The sequence below is a fragment of the Camelus ferus genome, chromosome 2 (genome assembly GCF_009834535.1).
Source record: "Camelus ferus isolate YT-003-E chromosome 2, BCGSAC_Cfer_1.0, whole genome shotgun sequence".
In the NCBI taxonomy this organism is placed as follows: Eukaryota; Metazoa; Chordata; class Mammalia; order Artiodactyla; family Camelidae; genus Camelus; species Camelus ferus.
The window spans coordinates 11,814,921-11,831,262 of NC_045697.1; the positions used below are offsets into that span (position 1 = coordinate 11,814,921).

Consider the following 16,342-nt stretch of genomic DNA (forward strand, 5'->3'; position numbering starts at 1 on the left):
CACCAGTCTCACCTGTAAACTGGTCAAAAGTCAGCCTGTAAATGAGGACCATTGACAGATATGCAGGCCTGGCTTCCATTCAAATGCTGGCCTCCTTCATAAAGGGCGTCAGGTCTTTAACAACAACCTATATGTCCAAGTCAGGTTTTACCCGTGATAAAAATCTGAGGGACTAGTGACATCTGCTCATTAAGAGGGGTTTTATGGAGACTACATTTTTTACGGCTGAAGGTTTAATGCCAGTTTTAAAGACTCTTTAAAAGAAAGCTGAAATAACAACCATTTCACATTTGTTTTAACCCTCTGGCCTTGCCACAGACGTGAGGAGGGACAACTGGTAACAGATATCACATCCCCAGCTGAACGCCTGTCCCCTTCCTCCCTCACAGGGGACACAGAACCCAGTGAAGCTGCTCCCCTGACCCAGAGAGGAAGCCCTCCTGAAACAGGAGGAGGGGTCTCCAGTAGGTCTCAACCTAGGTACTGCATATCCCCACTAAGAAGAACTGGAAAAAAATGGGTGGACCCACATTGAAGCAAGTCTCTAGCCCTAAATTCCAGTTCACAGGAAATCTCAGGGACGAGATTCAAAGACTAAAAACAACACCAAAATGCAGTATATAAACCCTGAATAGACTCAATCTAGGGAAAACTATGAAAGATATGGAATAAATTGGGGTGATTGGAATACAGGCTGATATTCTTAATCTTCCAGAATTATTGTTCATTTTCTTAGGCATGAGAATGGTATTACAATAATGTAGGAGATCGGCTTAATCTTCAGAGATGCATGTTGAAATACAGTGAGGTGTCAAATTACTCTCAAATCATTAACAAAGAAATACACACACAGGGGACACACATGCAGGAAAGCAAGTGAGTGAAGTATGGCCCGTGTGAACAAGTGTTAAGTCTGGATGGAGGGCGTAAAGGGGGTTCACTGAACCGTTCTTTCAACTTTGCTATATATTTGAAAATGTTCATAATAAGAAATAGGAAATATACTCAGCTTTAACAAAAGCTCAATTCTGAGTCCTTCTGATCTTTTGAATAATCTGTCCATCCCATATACATCCCCCAACTCCCAGTAATAACCCCTAACAGACTGGGGTGGGGACAATGCACATTTCATCCTGTCTCTTCTTTAAACTTCAATCTCAAGGACCCTCTGCCCCCACCCCCTCTACAGGAAGCTTTTTCTTCATGGGTAAAATGGGGTGCTGATCCCTACCTCACAGCTACTGTGGGAGAAAGACTCTGGGGGAAGCCACCTGGCCTGGCACACAGTACAGACCCAATCCACGCAGCTGGACACAGAGCAGAGCACATGAATGATTAACTCAGAAAAGGACTCACACTTGGACTTGGCACTGCCCCCAGCCCATCCTCCAGCCACACAAAGGATTGCATCCACCTTCTCAGCACCCAAGAGCTGTCCGATGTCAGCAGTCACCTGACACAAAGGGGCAGAAAGATACACAAACTGTCAGATAAACCTGAACAGGCTGACATCTTTACAGACCCTTCTATTTATTTTTCCCCTCTTTTTCAGTCAGTTTATGGTACCAGGCAGTTAACTTTGAAAATCGGATGCAAGACCAATCTATAATGAGCATTTTGGATAGTGAAGCCCAACTACATTTCAGTGTGATTCTGATAAAGCAATCTAGCCATCTCGTCTTCTTTTGAACATTCTAAAGGGTGGAGACATAAGCATCCCTGGAATAGAACAATGAGTAAAGAAAAGTAGGAAAAGGTTAAAAAAAAATCACCTAGAGCTTCACTGCCTACAGCTAACCTTCTGGTATCTTTCCGGACTTTCTTTGCAAATCACAGAATCATAATCAGAGATAATCAATTCTACCCTCCCCCCAATAAAAACATCCCATTAACTGAAAATCCAAAAGAAAAAGCCAAAGAGAAAAAAGTATCCTAAATAAAGAGCAAAAATGGAGACAAAGCTGTTCACCACCGTATTCTTGATAATGGTTAAAAAAGAAAGAAAGAAAAACTGTATAAAACTTAAATGTACAGTAAGAGCAAACTAAAGAAATCGTGACCAATCCATATAAAGAAAAATTACATGTTGACACAGAGGGTTTTTTCAGTGATCTGAAGTATTTAAGTTAAATGTTAAAAAAAATTTATCTCAATCTGTAAAATTAATAACATACAGTATGCATAGGAAAGCTAAGAAAATGGGCCAAAATGTGAACTAATGAGCTAACTAACTAGACATGGAGTATGGGTTATTTATCTTCTTTTTTTTTTTTTTTCTTTTCACTTTTTCTAAATTTCCCTCCATGAGCACAAATGTCTTCGATAATTAGAGAAACAATACCTGAAAAAAAACGAAGGACACACAGCCAATGGGAAGCTTTCCCCAGGGTCCCCCACCCCATGCACAGTGGGGCCTCCTCTGGAATTACCTGGTCAGCCTGCTCCGTAAACGAGTCTGTCATTTTAACGAGGACATTGGCACTGGCTTCCTCATTCTCCACCAGGTCAATGCTGGCGACCCACTGGAGGAAAACAGAAAACAGCTTGGGTCAAGGGACAGTCTGTTGTTACTCCTTTAAAGATCCATGCCCAGAGATAGGGGCAGAGGAGACAGGAAAGAGGCTTACAGGAAAACCCACCAGAGACAGGATCTAGCAACCGACCTTCACACTCCTTCCAGGGCATTCGGCTTCACCCCTTACTAAGCCCCAGGCCAGCCCCTTCTGCCTCCAAATACCTCTTCCTCATCCACTCTCACATCTGAGAGCAAAACTCTGCACTTGGTGAGATCCCCCCTCACCAGGGGTCTGAAAACTTTTTCCATAAAGGGCTAGAGAGTAAGTATTTTAGGCTTTACTGGCCATATGGTCCCTTGCAACCACTCACCTCTGCTATGGCAGCCAGAGAGCAGCCACGGACAGCGCTGAACGAATGAGCAGGGCTGTGTGCCCATTAAACTTCAGACGCTGAATTATGAATGTCATACAATGTTCACATGTCACAAAATGGCTACTCCTCTTTTGATTTCTTTTCAACCATTTAAAAATAGGAAATCAGGGGGAGGGTATAGCTCAGTGGTAGACTGAGTGCTTAGTATGCACGAGGTGTTGGGTTCAATCCCCAGTACCTCCATTAAATAAATAAATAACCTAATTACTTTCCACCCAAAACAAAAATAAATAAATAAATAAAAATGGGAAGTCATTCTTAGCTCTTGGACTGTACAAAAACAGGTGCCAGGCAGGATACCAGGCTTTGAAGAACACTCACTACTTCCCTGCACAGCCATGGGGGATACCGAGACAAAGGAAAGGTTCAATCCCCGCCCTCCCAGAGCTCCCAGGAATGCAGGGCGTCAAAGGTAAATCAGCTGGTCAGGTTCACTCAGGTCAAAAGGAACCCACAGTGCCCCCACCGAGGGGGGGGGGGCACAGCCCTCGCATCTGTAACGCGGGGATTCGGGAGCGCTGTATTAAAGGTACTGGAAAGAGTAAGAGAAACTCAAGAGTACACAGGGGTGCCGGTACGTAAAAGCACAGTGCCTAGACCTTGGCTAGCGGTCCTTAACTGTTCCCACTGTCATCACCATCCACCTCTGCAGACCTGGGAAGACACCCCAAATCCAGTCTTCCTCGGGTTCCGAGCAGACAACTGGGGGAAAGGTGGTGTGTTTAGAACCCACAGAAACATTCCTACATCCGATTGTGAGTGAGAGGAATACCCTGGGTCCCTTTCTCTCTGGTCCCGGCGCACTCTCGCTCAGGCTGCTCCTGCTACTAAGTAACCACCGCCCCCACCCACCCAAGGAAAGGTCCCTAGAGCTGCAGCCGAGTATCTGCGCAACAGACACCTGCAGCGAGAAGACACCGGGCGGAGTCTCCGCCGGGAACGCGCTGGGCCTTGCAGGGCGGCTGGGGTCAGGGCTCAGTACTGCAACAGCTCCCACCCACTTGCCGTCTTCAGGAAGCGGATGGCTGATTATGCAAAGTAGTCAAAACAGCCTTTGTAAAACAAAGAAGCCACCAGCATTTGCGGGGCTGAGGCTTCAAAGTATCAGGCCCGACAGCAGCTGAAGGAGCAGGGTATATATAAATATATAATCAATAATAGCTAACATTTAAACAGCATTTACCACGAGGCAGGTAATTTACAATTTAAGCGCAACAACACCAATTATCTCACTTAATCCTCACAACTCCCATAAGGGGTAAATACTATCATTAATCCCCATTTCACAAATGAGGAAACAGGTTTGCTGACGTTAAGCAGTCAGTTCAAGTTCGTAGGACTAGGAACCCAAGTCAGTCCAGATCCTGCCTTTTGATTATCTCTTCCCGTCCCCTCAACCCCGCTCCTCTTCCTCCCCTTCTGGAATTCTCTCCCGAGTCATGCCCGACTTTCCGGGCCCGGTAGAGGCCAAGGAGCAGCCATCCTCCTGCAGAGCAAAGGCCCCGCACCTAGGGCCCGGGGTGCGCAAGTAATTGGAGACAGAACAGACTTGTAGACCTGTGCGTGCACGTGCAGGCACCCATGTCTGGGGGTGCACAGGGGCCCCCAGCTTCCTTCCAGACTGCCCTCCGGGGCTGCACCGGAAGACCCTCTGCGCCCCAGTCACCACGGTGCCCGCCCTCAGCCCGCCGAGTTACCCAGTTGCGGGCCCGGAACGCCTGCACGCATTGGGAGCCCAGAGCGCCCCTGCCGCCGTACACCAGCACCCGGCGCGCCTCGCCCGCTGCCGCCGCCATCCCGCTCCTCCGGCTCGGCTCCCGCGGCTCCGAACACCCCGAGCCCGAACGCTGCGCCCCGCCCCGGCCCGCCCCGGCCCGCCCCGACCACCAACCCCGCCAAGAGGGACCGCGCTGGGGCCGCGCTCCCAGCCGAGCCCGCTGCTGCCGCCTAGCGTGCGACCACATTCGGCGAGCACCGCCGCGCCCCGCGCCCGGCAGCTCCACCCCAGGGGTAGGACAACACCCTCTAGTGCCCCCATATGCCACGCACTGAGAGAAGTGATCTCTAAGTGCTATTTCATTTTACTTTGCACAACAAATCCTATGACAGATTAGGAAACGGAAACATGAGAGTCTCAGGCCATTGCCCAGAAGAGTAGGAATTTGAACCCAAGTCTTCAACAGGCAGAATAGCCTAACCAAACCTCCATTCTGCACGGAGGAGCTTGGGGGGATTGAAAATCAGTTGATTACCATAGAATTTTGTATTTTTAGCAAATTCTAAAAGTAATTGCTTAACTCCTAAGATACTTAAAGTTGACAGAGGTCCAGGATTGGGGGCAGAGGTAAGATGCAGAGGTACTGCGCGTGGCGTGCCTTCTCAACGCAAGCTTAATGTTACAGTGGGAATAACTAATGTAATTGGTCGCTTACGAATGTGCCGAGCACTCTTCTAAGCCTTTTATATGGATTTTGTCATTCATTACCAGAAGAACATTTGCTAAGTCAAGGTCATTGTGATGAAGATCAGCTGTTGTATTTCAAGGACCTGATCTTCAGGACCAGCCCTGACACCCAATTTTCTCATGAGAGAGATGACCGAGGTATCGCATCTCCTGTGAACCACAAAGGGTTGCTGTCAGGGACAAGCAAGCATATGGTAAAAGCCTTTGTACGCCGCTGCACAAGCTTTGGAGACACTCCTCTTTATTTTCATTGTGGAGAGACCACAGAAGTAAACCCCAATTAGAGGGAAGAAAACTGACATTTCCATCCCCACGTCCCTCTGTCCCCTCTGTGCTCTCCAAGTGAGGCTCCTGGAACTCCTGTTGGTTAACAACGCACCTCCTGAACTCCCTCTGAACTTCTGTGACCAAATAAGGAATTTTACTCTCCCACTTCTGCTCCACGTTGTCCCCCAGAGCCAATGACAGTCTCACAGGACACAAAGTTGACATTCAGCAACAGACTAAAATTCAAAATTTTAAAGCCATAGTATAAGATAGAAATTAGGGACTATTTCATTCCGTGTGCCTGTAAATTAAAAGAAAAAGACATCTTCACTCTTAGAAGAGACAAAGACCCCAGCAGGGTGATGGGTGATTACTATTTGCTAACACATTAGAAAAGCACTCTCCTTTCCCATTTCAGATGACATGACAGCAGGGGATGGGGGGTGGGGGTTGTAAGCACTGGGGTCCAGGCTGCCCCAGCAGTGCCAAACCCCCTCAGGTTTAACGCTGCAATTTTACCCACAGCAGACTCACCTAATGATAAATTCAGGAATCATAAAGCCTTGTTTACACATTTCAATTGAGAACACAGATCACTTCATGGTATTAATAACAGTGCTGGGGATTCTGACAGCAGTGACATTTTAGAGAAAGAAATGCTTGTACATGCATCAAAGAGATCAACATTTGATACTGTGCATTGTTGGCGATATTCAAATGCTAATCATTCCATTTTTGTTTTCCTTCTACTGTACGCATTTTTTTAGAATGGTTAGTGTCTCTTTACAGTCAGATCTACCAGGTTTTGCCTGCTAATAACTTCCTTGTCATTAAGAGGTCCACACCAAGGTTATGTAAATACTTGAAACGCGGAACAATTAAACCGTCAGCTGAAACATTAGTCTGGAGGAAGATATCGGGTTACATCCTTCAGTAACACACTCCTCTACGCTTGAGTCAGGTGAAGACCGTCTCTGTAGAGACTTCCGGATGTGGCTGTAGTAAACATGGGCTGAGGAGGCAGGCACTGAGGGAGGACCAGGAGATGGACCTGAAATCTTGAACTGGTATGTTTGAAAGTGCTGACCTTGGAACAGAGGATTGCTGAGTGTGCGGAAGATGTCAAGGACCCTCGCTACTGCTCGGACACCTGGGGCATGACCTGCACCCCCTAGGATGCCTGGATGGTTCAAAAAGATGTGGTATGGGCTGGCATCCTTACTCAGCTTCTCCTCCTTCATAATGATCATCATTGCCTTGGCGGTGCCCCACTGGCTGAGTGGGAAAATCCTTTGTCAGACTGGAGTGGACCTGGTCAATGCCACGGATCCAGAGCTGGTCAAATTCATTGGGGACATTTACTATGGACTCTTCCGCGGGTGTAAGGTGCGGCAGTGTGGGCTCGGCGGCCGACAGTCCCAGTTCACAAGTGAGTATATTAGGGGCATGAAAGCTGCTTTAGAATACTTATTTTTAAATATTCGTAAGAATGCTTATGTCTAAATGTGTAATTCAAGTGCTGCTTCAGTGTAAGGCATAACGAGGAAGTCCACAGTAAGCCAGGGTTCAGCACCTAGAAGAGACCTTTTTTCCCTGCAGATGCTTACAGAAACACTAGAAATGGGATTGGTGTATATTTGTAGTTGACCTCTGTGAATAATCACTATTAAAATATTGAGTGCTCACCTGTGTCAGACCTTCCACCAAGTGCCTTTCATGGCGTGTCTCTCTTACGCTTTATAACAAATGTATAAAGAAGAAATTGTTACTGTTCCCACTTTGCAGGGGACTACACTGAGGCTTGGAGAGGTGAAATAACTTGCCTGGGGTCACTCGGCCAGGAAACAGAGCCAGATTTTAGACCCCGGTCACACGCAACATGCGTATTCTCAGCCAGTCTGGCCCCCAATGTAGGCTGCCTGCTGAAAGGAATCTTCCACTTCTGTTTATAGAAAAGCTTCATCATCTGAGAGAAAGCAAACGGGTTCTGCGTCTGGGCTCTGGAATCAGTCTATCTGGGTTCAAAGCCCAACCCGGATGTTTCCTGGCAGGGAGACCTGGGGCAAGGCGCTGGGCTGCTATCTGCGAACATGAGTGTGCAGACCAACCCAGCGGCCATCCAGTGTCACGTCAGAGCAGCTCTGACTGTAAACAGGGAAGGAATCCAAGCCCAGCTTATGAAGGGTCTTCTGGGAAGGAAAAACCAAAACAGAAAAGGCAATATTCTGTAAGCCTTAGAATCATACCATTCGATCACTGTGAGAACAGCATCCTACAAAATCTTAATCAACATACGACAAATGCAGAGAGATAGGAATTTGATTCATTATTTGACTTCTATATTTCAGAATTGTAGTTTTTAGAATCCTGGTCAGGGTGAGTATCTTGTTAAACGTATAGAGACAGAAAGCAGGAACCATTGACAAATATAATTATATAAATTGGCATCATTTATACACATGAAGGATATATATATTTGTTATGTACAGCCAAAAAAAATAAATCTCTGGGAATATTTACATTTACCCAGAAATTAAATTAGACCAGGCATATTGGGAAAATAGCTCTGTTAAAAACAAAACATAAAAAGCTGAAAACACACAATATAAACAAAGAAATAAGAAAGGAAATATAAAAATTTTTTAAAAGGACATGTTATAAGGGGACAATGACAACTGTATTCAGTACTTGGTTCAGATCTGGGTCTGTTTGCTATAAAGGACGCCACTGGGACAATTGGTGGAATTTGAACAAGGTGTCAGAATTAAACAGTGGTCATTAGTGTTAACCTAGTGATTTCGATAGTTGTATTGTGGTTTTGAGAGATAATATCCTTTTTGAGGACACAGACCCTGAAGTACTCAGGGATGAAGAGGCAATTTTCCCTCAAGGGTTTAGGAAAGAAAGAATTTTTTTTTTCTTTGTACCGTTCTTGCAATTTTTCTGAAGTCTGAGATTGTTTTGAAACCACCCACAAAAAGAAAAATTAGGGGGAAAGGGCACAATTTTTTAAATAGTTGTGGATAACTGAAATTAACGAACCTCATGAAAAAAGTTCCACCGCTTGAACAAGGGAGCCACAAATTCAACAGCAGCGATGTTCCAAAGACTTGAATAAGCAAGACAGTGCCCAGGGAATATAATGAAAATAGCCCATACAATTATGTAGTATGCTATATCACATGACCGTCATAACCACCTTCTTACATACTAGATTATTTATCTGTTATGCTTATTATTTATTATCTGTCTCCACCTCTTTAGTGTGTAGTGTCATTAGGACAAGGATCTCATCCATTGGTTGATCCCAAGCCCCTAGAACAGTGCCTGGCCCACAGTAGGTGGTCAGAAACATTGGTTGAATGAACAATGATAAAGAACTTTTAAACTCTTTTGTACTGAATGGTCGTATGCAAGATGCCAGACTTGTGACCTGTGCTATACTAATGAGGCTCAGAGAGGTTAAACAACTTGCTCAAGGTCTCAGAGCTGTGAGTGCTGGAGCCAGGCCCCAACCCAGGACAGCCAACCCCAAAGGTCCTGCCTTTCCACTGTGTATCATTCCTTTGGGAATCTGAGACTGGCAACCTTCCCAAGGGGTAGTGTCACCCTAGTAGTCCTCACCGTTCTCCTGGAATTCAGCCGAGGGTGTTGGGAAGGTGGTGGATGAAGGTGGACTCTCCAGTGTGGGAGGCGGCAGGGTGGACAGCTCCTGTCTGAAATGACCGACGGGCCACCCAAACAACTGGGAGGGAGTGTTAGGTCCCTAGGGCTGCCATAACAAAGTCCCATGAACTCGGTGTCTCAGACACAGAAACGGATTCTCTCACAGTTCTGGAGGTTAGAAATCTGAAATCAGGTTGTCGACAGGGCCGTGCTCCGTCTGAAACCTCTAGAGGGAGCCTTCCTTGCCTCTTCCAGCTTCCGGTAGCCCCAGACATCACTTGGCTTGTGGTAGCGGAACTCCAATCCACACGCGGCAGTTCTCCCCACATCTCTCCACACCATCTTCTCTCTGTGCATCTGTCTCTGTGTCCAGATTTCCCCTTCGTATAAGGCCACTGGTCTTACTGGATTAGAGCCCACCCTGGTGACCTCGTTTAAACTCGATTACTTCTGTAAAGATCCTACTTCCAAATAAGGCCATAAGGTGCTGGGGTGGTTAGGACTTCAACCTATTTTTTTGAGGAAAGAACAGAATGCAACCATAACAGAGGGTGTGGGGTGGCAGACAGGGGACCTGGTAGAATTCAGGAAGTCACCAAGCACAATTGCTGTCTCTGGAGAAGCAGCAAAGCAGAGACGGGCTTTGCAGGAGGGCTGGGCAAGACTGCGCCCTTCCACTGCGGTGCTGATTAAACCTGGGCATCCCAGCGCACAGGAGGGTGAACCGCCTCTCACTGGAAGCCATAAGCAAATGAACACTTTCTGTTTGCCCCACTGGAGGGACTCTCTACATGTCCCTTTCCTTCCTCCCTCTTCCTTCACAGAGGGATGCCCACAGGAGACAGCACCCTGGGTCCATCTGTACTCTGCTCTCTGAAGCATCAGAACTGTATGAGGACGTTGTAATTTCAGTTCTGAGGACAATAATATTCAAAACAGTTTTGTTCCTGGCTGCCCGGGGGGGTTGTCCCAGAAGAGAGTATATGAACATCTATTCACAATGCCTTTGGTGTGATTCTTAAAACTTTCACCAGGAGCTGAGGCAAGTGTCCTCCCACGTTTGGTTCCACTTCTTCTGCTCAGGGACACTGCAGCTGTTCTAATATTCTCTAGCACCGGAAGTAGTCTCTCTACCTCTAGATTTACAGCTCCTCAGCCCCACACAACCTGTGTGAAGCAGCTATGGGGTGTATCAGAGTCCCCCCCCCCAAGCTGGAATCAGGATATACCTGCTTCTGTCACTCACTGTTGACCCACCCCTCTCCACAGCACTCCTTATGCCCCGAATTCCTGCTCCCCCATCATCGTAATCTGATTACTTCTCAATTTTTTATTAAATCAAATCTGGATATGAGTTCACATCATTATGTGGATACAATTAATTATTTTTAAAATTTGCATTGTGTGATTGTGCTTTAATTCATTAAATCAATCTCCTATTGATTCATATTTTGGGTTTTCTCCAATCTTTTACTACTGTAATCAATATCCATTATATACAGCTTTTTTTTTTTAACACATTATATACAGCTTTGAGCACACATGGGCGTGCTTTTCCTAGTAGTGAAATTGCTTTGATAGGTGTTACCTAATTCCCCTCTATGAATTAGCCTGTATAAATTAACATCCCTACAAGGTTTGACAGCAGCTCCTTCCCTACACCGTCATCAGCACAATGTGTTAGCAAACCTTTTCATCTTTGCCAATCACATAGGTGATGATTTTCTATTTTAAGTGTTTGGTGAGGATCATTATGCTGGTTATGTGTCCTAAGGATTGCACGGGCAAGAATGGGGATAATGAAAAAATTAGGTAATCAAGCGTAAGCTACCATGTTTGGAATGAAAAGGAGCTGAGAGTTTGCAACAACAACAACAAAAAAAAAAAAATCTAAAGGACACTGAGCTATAAGGGAACGAAATTAAAGAGAGAAGTCCTGCAGAGACAAATCCCTTGGGAAGGAGTTCAGTTTTCAGGGTAAAGTTTCTGAAGCGGATGAGATAGACATGTGGAGATAAATAGACATGGAAACACAGTACTGGAAAGAAAGTTAGATCAGAACTGCCGATGTTTCCATGGAATGTCTGGAAACTTCTCAGTGGAAAGGATATTTTAAAGGGAGAAGGACAAACGTTCTTGCTCTCAGGCTTGGGAGACACCAGCCTTCTATGAATAAAGGTGGGCAGGTGAGCCAGCAAAGGAGCCAGAGGGGAACGGGGTCAGGGAGCGAGTGGAACCAGGAAAGCTTCGAGTCCTGGTTCCCAAGTTGGGGCAAACACAGGCTGGTCAGTGATATCAAGTAATGAATCAGGGAGGTTGAAGTTCACAAGATGGATCCAGATTTGACCAGGAGGTGTTCAGTAGAACCCTTAGAGTAGTTACAGAGAAAGGGGTATGCCCAGAAGTTCTTTAAGTTTCGTCATTTTAAATCATTCATTTATAGCAACTGAAATCAGTGACTCTGAACTCTGTATACCGTGTGGTATATAGGACTACGGTCCTAGACAGAGTTCAGGGTGCCCTTGCCCAAACACAAGGGACTAAATGTCTCCAAGCCTGTGGGGAAAGGGGTTTAATAAAATCTACTTCGTATCCCTGTCATAAGGATTGGATGAGATGACAGATGTAGAGGGCTTGGCCCATAACTGTGCTCGGTAAATGTTGATTACACTCAACTCATGTACAGCTGTTGCTATCCCCATTACACTGATGAGGAAACTGAGGCCTGAGAAGGCACATGACTTTTCCCAATTCAGAGAGTAAAAACCACCACAACAACCACGGCCGCCATTTTTGAGAACTGACTCTTAGACAATATTTAAAGACTCCACTACGGTATATCATTGAATCTTCACAGCTAGTACTTGGTGGCAAACACAGAGAAAAACAAACCCAAGTTAATATTTCACTAAATTATCCTGCCACATTAATATGGCAAATTAATATTCTAATAAAGTGCTCTGTGCAACATGAGAACTAAATGCCCATCATACAGGGGTAATTGATGTCTGGCTCACTGAGTCATTATGAGGACTCCAAGGTGATGCTCCTGGCTTCACGACAGGACCCTGTCCTAGCAGGATTATTCTTATGCACTTCACTTGTCCCCTTCAGCATTGTCAGATGTGTAGGAGAAGGAGGGTTTAGAAAATCCTATTTTAAATTGTGGCAAGTCAGCAAAGCTGGGATTTGAACCCCGAACTTTGGGTGCCTGATCTAGGCTTCCCTTTGCTACACCTTTCACTCTTCAAGTAACACCTGAGACTGCTTCTGCCTCCCTGATTTAATGAAGGCTACTCTGACCCAGATTAAAGCTTTGTGATCTGCCTTCTCAGACGGATTCTCTTGCCAGCCTCCTTTGCTAAAGAGACACCATCTGGGGCCCGTGTGGGTCAGCTCACACCAGACCCCAGACATGCGAGGTCAGTGCAACTTAAATGCCCAGCTGGGGCACATTTTGATTTTGCCTCCACCCCAAGAAAGAGAAGTGTTGGCCAAGGAACAAGCGGCAAATCTGAAGCTATGAATTCATCTCAGGAAGTCTTCTGCTTTTTGAAAGCCCAGCACTTGACCTCACTCCCCTCTACTAAGACCTTCATGGTGAGCAAGCTTGGCCGTATGGACTCGAGCCGAGCTCTGACCCTGACGTGTTGGCTGTGTCTTCTCTCCACAGTCTTCCCGCACCTGCTGAAGGAGCTCAGCGCGGGCCTGCACATGACCATCCTGCTGCTCCTCTCCCTGGCCCTGGCGCTGGCGCTGGTCAGCATGGGCTTACGCCATTCTCAACATGGTCCAGGTTCCGTACCGAGCAGTCAACGGCCCCGGGGGCATCTGCCTGTGGAATGTCCTTGCAGGTGAGGAAGGTCCCAGGGGAGAGAGACTCCTGTCCATGCCATCACGGGGCTGAGTTCCAAGCAGAGGGGCAGAAGGTGTGAAGGAAGTAAAATGCCCCCCCCAAACCTTCACTTCCTTGGGTCTCTTACCTTCTTAATAGACATGAATGTCCTTTTCACCAAAAGTTGCAGCATCTCTGTCAACATAAGAACCAAATTGTCAGCATACCTGAGTGGCTGAGGACTTGGAGCAGCAAAGAGGGGGTGATGAGAGAAGAGAGAAGACAGAGCTGGGGATGGAGAGGCAGGGGCTGTAGAAGGAGTGAGGAGGCAGGGCTGCTGCTGTGAGGCTGGAGGAACCTCACCAACGACAGAAAAGAAGGGACCTGGGGGTTTTCATGCCTTATTTCCTACAAACCTCACAGCCTCCCTGTATGGTGGTATTATTACCATATTTACAGATGAAGAGCCTGAGGCTCAGAGAAGTTAAAAGATGCACCAAAAGTCACACAGCAATAAGTTTCAGAGGTGGAATTCCAACCCATGTATAATTGAGTCTAAATTTTTTTTGTCTTTTCATTAATCTATGGTGGCATTTATGACCATCGTGACCTATTTTCCAAGACAAAACATGTATGTGTGAGTGTGTGTGTGTGTGTGTGTGTGTGTGCGTTGATTTGGGAGAATATACTGATATGCAGAAATTCATTCACATTTAGTTATGCACTGAAAAAAATCACCTGTAATGAAAGTAACAAAATCCCAAGAATGATTTCAGGAAACCAAGGTCCCAAGTTCAAGGCATCCTTATGGCCAAAACCCCTCACTACCTTTACCTTATACAGGATGACCATGAAGTATAAAAATAGGTAATGTTGTTTTATCATGCATGGCATAATATTTTATTATGTAATGGCATAATAAATGTGTTTTTAAATATTAATTAAAATCAAGGCAGTAGAAAAGTAGAGAGAAAGGGAGAGAGAGATGAAGAGAGAAAGAGAAACAGAGGGAACCCAGAAGGTCAAAGTCTGAAGCCACAGGTAGGGAAGCATGTGAGGTTTGAAATCTTTCCAATTTCCTCTCTCTACTTCCCTTTCCTCCTCCACTTCACCCTCCTTATCCTTAAGCTTGGAAAGAGGACAAAGAGGAGAGAATAGTCTAACTCTCTGTTAACCCCCTAGTCCACCCAGTAGGACGTTCTAACATCTTCCCACACAGTCCTCAGGGTCTACATACAAATGCTGAAAAGTTTAGAGACATGTGCACACCTTCACTGGGTCAGGGAAAAATCAGAGGGGTCTAGAGTCAAAGTCAATGTGATGCGAAGCTTATCCTGTGTCTCCCAACACCTCTCACCCCTCACACTGGATTATCTGCTGCTTTTAAAAGCAAATGAAAATTTGTGTCGCCCTAAGAATGTTTTAAACCCCAAGCAAGTTGGTGGCCTGTGCCACAGACATGCCCCCTCACGTCTAGTCATCAAATTGTAAAAAGGAGCTGTGAACGAGGGCATCCTTTTTGTGTTTCAGGCGGAGTGGTGGCTCTGGCCCTCGCCAGCTTCATGGCTGCGGTGAAATTTCACGACCTGACCGAGCGAATCGCCAACTTTCAGGAGAAGTTCTTTCACTTCGTGGTGGTGGAGGAACAGTACGAAGAGTCGTTCTGGATCTGCGTGGCCAGCGCCTCGGCCCACGCCACTAACTTGGTGGTGGTGGCCATCAGTCAAATTCCCCTCCCGGAGATTAAGACCAAAATAGAAGAGGCCACGGTCACGGCCGAGGATATCTTGTATTAATAGCCTTCTCCTAACTCAGTTCTGTACTGTGAAAGGAGACCTCTTTTTCTTTCTTTTTTTTTTTTTTTTCTTTTTTATTTTGCAGGCATCACAGTCCAGAACGTCTATGTTCTTGGCAGTAAAAAGGAAGTGGAAGGAGGAAAAGGTGGTCCCTGGGCCAGAAAAGAAACTCCAAACTCCTGGCATCCCTGCACTTCTCTCTCACTGACCTTGGAGTTAGTCTGCCACTTGCCTGCCTTGTGTGACATTGGACAATTCAATTCATGTCTACTTCTCAGTTTCTCCATCTGTAAAATGGGGATATTAATGACCTCACAATGAGGTTTGAATGAGTGATAATGTTGCCAGCCTTCATATATTATAGAGGTCCCCACACATATAAGGTACTATACACTCCAGGAAATGTCTAGAGCCCATTGGTATCGTCTACACAATATTAGGGGGGATGCACAGAGGAGTAGGATAACGTCCCTGGCCTCCAGAAACACCTAGTCTTTCCACATGACACAGGAATCAGATAGCAACCGTAACACTAAGAATGAAAATAAGTCCCATTTTTCTGAGTGGTTACTACATGCAGTTTTAAAAGTTTTACATGTAGTAAGTCATCGAGTCCTCACTATAAACTCAGATTGTCGATATAGTCCCATTTCACAGATGAAGAAGCTAAGGCATAAAGAGATTGGGTAACTTGCCCAGGTCAGGAATTAAATGGAGGAAGTCTAGAGCCAGAGTTTACACTTTTAACCACTTTGCTAATCTGACGTTTGACGTACAAGCCATTGCAAGGCCATGTGATCAGTGTTATAACAGGACATGCAGAAAAGACCCACAAAGGAATCAGTTCTTCAGGATGGGATGTGGTATTAAAGATAGTATCACAGAGTTGACACTTGATCTGAGCTTTGAAAGATGAGGAGAATTTTTCCAGTGGTGAGGGAAGCAAGGTTGGAAAAGAGCATTCCAGGATGAGTCAGTAATGAAGCAGAGACGCAAGGCAGGAAACTACAAAGAGGGCTGGGTAGTATGTGAATTGCCAGTGGGGTTAGAACATTGCTCTAATTCAGCTGTCAGATGAACCCAGCTGTTCTGTGTTCGATTTTTGCTAAGTGGTTCTCTGGTGGTTAATTTTTTGTGTCAGCTTGGCTAGGCCACGGTACCCTCATATTGGTCAAGTATTATTTTAGATGTTTCTGTGAAGGGATTTTTTGGATGGGGTTAATCAGTAGACATTAAGCAAAGCAGATTGCCCTCCATAATGTGGGAGGGTCTCATCCAATCAGTGGAAGGCTTTAAGAAAAGGACTGCCCTCCCCCAGGGAGAGGGAATTCTGCCAGCAAACTGCCACCAGACTCAAACTGCAGC

At 45.8% G+C, this 16,342-nt stretch overlaps 2 protein-coding genes across 6 annotated transcripts in view; one reads left to right on the forward strand and one right to left on the reverse strand.

Annotated features, from left to right (window-relative positions):
• The window catches only part of QDPR (quinoid dihydropteridine reductase), a 93,712-nt gene extending 88,896 nt beyond the window's left edge, over window positions 1–4,816 (reverse strand). For 2 of the 5 annotated variants that reach the window (XM_032494522.1, XM_032494527.1), the window contains exons 1-3: window positions 4,647–4,813; window positions 2,430–2,522; window positions 1,357–1,453 (exon numbers count right to left, since the gene is read on the reverse strand). In XM_032494522.1, coding sequence (XP_032350413.1) covers window positions 1,357–1,453; window positions 2,430–2,522; window positions 4,647–4,745 — 289 coding nt within the window. In that variant the 5' untranslated portion in view covers window positions 4,746–4,813. Of the gene's footprint in view, window positions 1–1,356; window positions 1,454–2,429; window positions 2,523–4,646 lie in introns of all 5 variants that reach the window. The other 3 variants (XM_032494510.1, XM_032494516.1, XM_032494535.1) reach the window with 3 other exon arrangements.
• A 1,760-nt stretch (window positions 4,817–6,576) lies between these two features.
• Window positions 6,577–15,204, forward strand: CLRN2 (clarin 2). The gene is given in 4 exon segments (XM_006192841.3): window positions 6,577–7,109; window positions 13,020–13,117; window positions 13,119–13,200; window positions 14,712–15,204. Coding segments are annotated over 4 exon segments (699 nt in total). The 5' UTR covers window positions 6,577–6,856; the 3' UTR covers window positions 14,978–15,204.
• The last annotated feature ends 1,138 nt before the right edge of the window (window positions 15,205–16,342 follow it).